This window comes from Chelmon rostratus, chromosome 14 (assembly GCF_017976325.1).
Source record: "Chelmon rostratus isolate fCheRos1 chromosome 14, fCheRos1.pri, whole genome shotgun sequence".
Lineage (NCBI taxonomy): Eukaryota > Metazoa > Chordata > Actinopteri > Chaetodontiformes > Chaetodontidae > Chelmon > Chelmon rostratus.
The window spans coordinates 24,685,428-24,692,236 of NC_055671.1; the positions used below are offsets into that span (position 1 = coordinate 24,685,428).

The 6,809-nt window shown below is 46.1% G+C and overlaps 1 protein-coding gene across 2 annotated transcripts; it reads right to left on the minus strand.

The window, feature by feature from the left end:
* Window positions 1–295: 295 nt before the first annotated feature.
* Window positions 296–5,424, minus strand: orai2 (ORAI calcium release-activated calcium modulator 2). 2 transcript variants are annotated; one of them, XM_041952511.1, is made up of 3 exons: window positions 5,120–5,424; window positions 2,964–3,199; window positions 296–1,997 (listed from the first exon to the last, which is right to left on the minus strand). In XM_041952511.1, the coding sequence occupies exons 2-3, from the start codon at window positions 3,192–3,194 to the stop codon at window positions 1,425–1,427; spliced, it is 804 nt and encodes a 267-aa protein (XP_041808445.1). In that variant the 5' UTR covers window positions 3,195–3,199; window positions 5,120–5,424; the 3' UTR covers window positions 296–1,424. The 2 variants fall into 2 exon arrangements, with proteins under 2 accessions (XP_041808445.1, XP_041808443.1); XM_041952509.1 differs by having other exon boundaries at window positions 2,964–3,202.
* Window positions 5,425–6,809: the final 1,385 nt, after the last annotated feature.

The window sequence follows — 6,809 nt, forward strand, 5'->3', positions numbered from 1 at the left end:
GCTATTGCGTATTCGTAGCCGACCGCCGCAGAGTCAGCCGTGTTGTGGCTGGCTGCTCGCAGCGCCCGGCGTTCTGTAATGACATCATCCACGTCAGAGGTAGTTGTCTAGAGACGCCGGATGTTGATAACATGCCAATATACGGTCATAGCCCCCAGCATATCATAACAAAATATTGGAATATGAATGAGTTTCAGCAGATTATGCGTTATATAGAGGCTGCGCATGGATGCCCCGAGTACTCGCATTATACGGATATACGCGCCGCTCCTCTGGGGCTAATTTCTTCAAAACGACTCCAAATGCCACCAAAGTTGTCTGGGTGAGTAAATGGTCGTATTTAATGCTAGAAATAAGGTCCAGGTTGTAAAAAACGAAAGTTATCCTTTAAAACTATGAGCTTAGTTTGTGTGAAATATGAGGCTGAATGAGTGTGAACACTGAGGCCTGCACTCAAGGGTTGAATTAGTAAATCCAAACATTTCAAATCTCTTATTGAATTCATTTAATGCTCCACATATAAACAACTAAGACTCAAACTATCAGACCTGTCCGCTCTTCACAAGCTAAGTGAGCCAGACGCAAGACGCAAGCCGCACGTAAGATATGAAATATTGCTCGAATACCAGCTGACGGTGTCAAACTCTCACACACATTGTTTTTATGTTTCACAAAATTATCTGCGATATGATTTTAAACGGTTCTTCTTGTGATAACGGCAACATTCCAACTCGTTGACGTGATGGCGTCACACTGTCGCGCGCTGTAACAACAAACACGGCGAAGGTGAAAGTAACTTCGCTGCCGGCTCCACGGTGGAGGAGCTCGTTCCAAAGAGAGGAGCAGCTGCAGCCTGTGAAGCCGTCTGGATTCAAAAGGCCTGATGTGCAACAAACAAGAAGATGACGAGGCAACACAATAAACTTCTTTGACCACCTGGAGCAGAAGCATCCGGTTCAGTAATACAGTATTTTGTCATCCTGTCGAGACTGATCATCACAGAAACACCCTGAAATGTCCTGACATCGTTCAGCTCTTTGCACAGAGTGGCAGGAGATAAAAGATTCAATAAGAGATTTGTTAGCCTCTGAGCGAAAGCGGGTATGTAACCCACGTGAAACCAGATCCAAAATGGAACCAGCTATTGGCACCCGACCCCTACATGAAAACCCAGGAATGGCACACAGACCATAATAGCCCTTTTTCTGTAAACCTTTTTACATGATCTTTAACCGACACTCATTACAGACGTAAAACACAGACAGGCTCACTGCAACGCGTCGGTGAGGAGCTGTCAGACTCGCCGCCGCGAGTCCAAGCGAGGCGTTAACAACGAGCAGGACAAACGTCAGGGGGGGGGGGGGGGGGGGGGCCGCGAAAAATATGGGAAACAATGGGAAGTTCTTAAAGCTGCCGTCGTGAGTTCACACAGTCTGGAGGCCTCTCTCGTGGCCGTCTAGTTGCACCTTAATCTTGTGCAGTTCCTCGATCTCCTGGTGGTGGCGCTCTGTCTTGTGGCGCACCAGAGAGCGATAGAAGTGAATGGTGAACACCAAAAAAATCACCCCCACCGGGACCATGATGATGGTGGAGGCCAGCGCAGCCTGCCAGCCGCTGTCCTGCGGGGCAGGTGTCGTAGGCTTCTCCGCCGCGGTGGCCGCCGTGGGGCTGCAGGTGGTCGCCTTTTTGGAGTCTACGGGAAGAAACTTGATCCAGCAGAGGAGCACCACCTCTGCTAGAAACAGCAGGATGCCCAGGGCGGTGGAGAAGCCCCAGGCCAGCTCGATGTAGTGGTGCATTCGCTCGTGGGGCGACTCGCTGACGGAGTTGAGGTTGTGGATGTTGCTGACGGCCTCCACGTTGGGCAGGATGCAGGTGCTGATCAGCAGAGCGAAGAGGTGCACCGCCACCAGCACGGTGGTGCACACACTGAAGGCAATGAGGAGCACGCGAGGGTAACTGTACTGCATCTCCAGCTCCACCTCCACCATGGCCACCTATGACACGCATACAGGGAACACCAGGTTACTACGTCCAGGTGTGCATCACCACAGGTAAACGCAGGGCGCAGTGAGTCCTGCCATGCAGAAACAGCGACGGACAGAAGCGCAGAACAAAACGGATCCGACAGAAACGCGGCATATCGCAGAAAGTGTCAAAATGTGGAAGCGATTTATACAAATCTGGGTTAATATGACATCAGCAGAGACGAGACGTGACTTGGTTGAAGATGTCGCGGCCGTATGTGGAGTCAGATATTCTAAAAAGTTTCTGGTCAAACATCGTAAACAAGGCGGCTGAACGTCAGCGTGGCCTCCATCAGACAAAGCTAGCTGGTGTGTTGGAGCTGCGCGTGGAGGCTGAAGATCTGACTGATAAAAACCGGTGTAATGTTGTGTTCCATCACATTTATTACATTTTGAATATTTTCTTGTTAAATTGTTGAAATCGGATTCATCCACCACGTGATTTGACGCCCTGATGACAAAATGTGCTTAAACCGTGAAACACAGAATGTGGAAAACATTAAACCTGGATTTCAAAGGGACGAAGCTCACAGCAAGAAGCTGTTCATGTAAACAAGCCGGTCATTTTCTGATCTGAACCCTGCTCAGATCATCGTTTCAGCCGACTCCACACACACAAACAGGAAGTTTAAAACCACTTCCTGCTCATAACTGTGTTTCCATGTGACATTCAGGTTACTGCTTATTGATTTTGTAGGTTAAGCTTCGCCGTTTTGAAATGAACTGAAATCATGAGCTGCCTGGAAACATGAATGATGAGGTCGTGAGCTGTAAGGATTAGTCGAGTCATTGATGGTAAGAAAATTAATTGCCTGATATTTAGATCAGTTCATTTGGTGATTAATTGCTTCAGTCATTTTTTAGTGACGCTTGCTGGTTCCAGCTTCTTAAATGTGAGGACTGAGGTGGATGTGAGGTGAGGTGAGGAGGACTGACCATAGCGAAGCCAGAGAGCAGCGCGGAGGTCCTGCTGGAGGCCTTCAGCTTGGCTCGGCTCAGGTAGAGCTTCCTCCAGGACAGGGCCTGCACCGAGTGGTGGTTGGAGCTGACCAGCTCCAGGTAACTGCGTCGCACCCAGTCCCTGTAGTCCATCCCCCCGCCGTCCGGAGCCCGCTCTGAGACCCCCGGAGCCGGGGAGCCCATGGGCACGTTCAGCTCGCTGCTCATGACACCTGCTGGGTGTGAAGGGGAAAGACGGTCGTATAATTATCACCTCCTACTCACCGGGATACACAAGAGGCTGCACGACGTTCTCATTAGAACCCCGAGTCAGTTTGAGGGAAACGTCGTGAAGACATTTTTAAAATGTCACCAAGTAGCATTTCTGTAACATCTCCAAGGCGACACAAGTCTCAACAGCATACCATCATTATCTTAAAACCTACAGCAGCTCAAGATAAGCCCAGCGTGGAAACACTGAATTTAAACAGCTTTAACCACAAAACCACAAAACATTGGTTGAGTTGTTGATTCTTTTCCTGTCAGATAGTCTGTAAATTTATTTCGCCCCCTTGAACTGCTGGTTGATAGAGGTTAAAGAATAAAACCTTATCAACTATGAAGATCATCTTACATGGAATTAAACTGTCAACCATCATTGTATGAAGTGCACTGTCAGAGGTTAGAAAACAGGTAGCAGGATGCATCCACAAAGAACAACTGCAATAAAAAAACAAGCTAAAATTGGAGCTGCAGCGATTGATCGATTAGTCGTCAACTATTAAATTAATCGCCAACTATTTTCATCATCGATTTATCGGTTGAAGTTATTTTTTAAGAAAAAAGGGCAAAATTCTCTGATTCCAGCTTCTTAAACATGATTATTTTCTGGTTTCTTCACTCCTCTGACAGTAAACTGAATATCTTTGGGCATGTTTTTTGGACTTTTGGAAACACTGACCGACATTTTTCAAGTGAGTGTTTCACACAGAAAAGAGAACAGCCATAAAAACAGATTAAAAAATTAACGTAAAATAAGATGAAGAATAAAAATAAAGACAAGGCATCAACTAAAGGTAAGAACAGATGGCAAACGCAAAAAATCAAGTAATTTCTAAAGACGTGCCAGATGGGGCAAAGCTTAAAAGTTTCAGTCACGGCTAGATAAAGGTTAAAGTGAAAAAACAGGTTTTTAGCTTTCTTCTGAAAATATTCAGCGAGCTGCCTCCCTGATATCTACGGGTGGTTTGTTCCACAGCTTCGGGGCATAATGGACAAAGGCTGCAGGATTGATTTGCAGCCTGCAGTGATGCTCGTGTGGCAGGACGGAGGCAAGTTCCTGCAGGCAGATTCCAATAAAGGCACAGAAAAGAAGCCTGTTGGGCTTGGGCTGATGGTTTTTGGAAAGAATCTAAACGAGTGTATTCACATGGATGAAAGGATCCGGTGTCCATATACTTTTGGCCACATAGTGTTGCTCCCTGTTCTTCTCTAACCTTAAAAACTTTGACTGCAAACACAAAGTTTCGTACAAACCTGCACTTCACTCATCAAGGTAACAACCGCAGGGATCCGCAGAGGACCGAGCTCTTCTTGTTTTGTGGCAGTTTTACCAGGAGAAACATAAACTGGCAGCATTAAAGCGGCTGATGGTCACAACCAGGTGTGTATTTAAAAATGAGCTAATTCACAGTGATGCACCCTGAGGTGAAAGTGCACGCGCAACAGTAGGTGAGGGGAATGCGGCTCAGGGTCCTCGTGTGATCCCCTGGTTGTGCAGAGGTAACACCTCAGCAGATGAGTGCACCTTCACGACTCCATGTATATTTAGAACACTGGTAAGTTAGCAGGATCCGTTTACCGAGTTAAGCTAACAGAGCTGCTCTGACACAGTGCGGCACTTATTCCCAGCTGGTTAGAAAAAATACTCCCATTACTGTCAAATATTCGGCTGAAATGATCATAAATGAGACTGACATTAGCTCCGCTTGTCATCGTTATTAAGCCGTAACGTTACTTAAAATGTAACGTTAGCAAAACTCAGACTCCTCTTGCTAGCTAACTTAGATAGCTAACGTTAACTAAACAACGCGACTTGTAAACAAGTTGCTCTTCTGTTTCCGAATTAAAGCGCTAGAACATTTCCGTCTCACCTGTCTGACGAAGTGTCTTTTGAATTGTGGACACAAACTCCTCGGAGGTCTTCACTGCACGCTGCTCGGGACAATAAATGAGCAGCGCCTGGACCACTTCGCCTGCTCAGGTTAACAACTTCCGCTCTCCGGCTGCAGATCAACAACACCTTCGTTCAGCAGTCGAGCCGCGGTCTGTAACGTTCATCCTCGCCGACATTTTCAACGACCCTGCGGGCTGACTCTCCTCCTCACTGCCGACTGAGTCCGCCGGGCTTCAGTTTGTCTGTTTTCTCTCCGTTCGGACCGGGACCTGCGGAAGGTGAGGAAAACTTAAAGAAGGCTTCCGGTTGGGTGTGTTGCCTTCAAAATAAAAGCAAAGAAAATTACATTGAGAACAATGATACATTAAAATGCATAAAACATGAATCACCTTCACTAAATAAGACCTAGACTGAAAAAACAAACAATTAAAACAACTAAAAAATAAAAGTGTATATTCAGGCTGCATTATATACAGTGGAGCAGCCACTCAGAGCGACAGTAGATTGGACACTCACTCCATTCTGACACAGTTGCTACAGTTTTATGAAGCCCAGTGCTGCTCACACTATTAGTCATGTCATTACATCTAAACCTCTAGGCTGGTGTATCGACACAATGCCTTTCTGTTAACTTCAGTATGTGGTTCATAATCACAGTGGGGTAAAATATAAGTGTAGATAACTGCAGCTACAGGGGAAACCACCGTTTATGCAGGTGATATCAGTAAAGTTGGAAGAACAGAACCTAAAAATGGCCTGTGGCCCTGCCTCGAGTCCTGAACAAGCACTTCGGTTTCACGCTGCAACATTTCTACTTTTCCTCTTCCTGGTAGCTCGACATCGTTGAGGAAATGTCCACTGATGCAGAGCAGAGATAACTTAAGAATGGAGCTCTGTTGAACGCTGCCCAAAACATCCTCAGGATATCTTCCGTCATGCTCCTGCACTCATGAAGATGACAATGGCAGTACTGTTAGCAGTTTTATGAACAGAATGCTGAGCCGTGGTTACTGAAACCTGTGTGTGCAACAGAACTGCAAGACCACATAACTACTACTTCTGCAAAATATAATCAAGGAAATGTTGAACTTATACACCACCAGACTTCTGGAATGATGGACTGAGGGACAGATGGAACAATAACAGTACACGTCCTGACAGCTGACGATACACCATCAGCAGCCCTCCTCCCCTTAGTCCACATACATCCTGCATCAGGGCAGTTATGGAAAAGAGACTAATAAAAGTCTGAACTTAATCTACCCGAGCGCAGACCCTGACTCAATAGTCTTACTGTCTTAATCTCAGTATAATTGCACCTTTGATGTGCATTTAAACTTGATTAATGGTAAAGACTTTATTTCATAATGTAGCTGCACACTATTGTACGACAGCATGACACACATAGATAAAAGGGTCTTATGTGAATTAGGGAAGATTATGTGTTCCTATTGCCAGCTAAAGCTATGAAAATAACTCAGAATTCCAGCACTTAAGATGACATTTGGGCCGAGCAGGTTGATGTAAAACAAGCAACGTCTCTGCTATTCATGCACGGGCCAAACGGGTGAAAGAGAGAAAAAATAAGCAAGTTCCAACAGAGTCACACATGGCCTAATCTGCGTAAAATCCACTGGGCGGGGGCGACGGGTCAGAAAACAGGTATG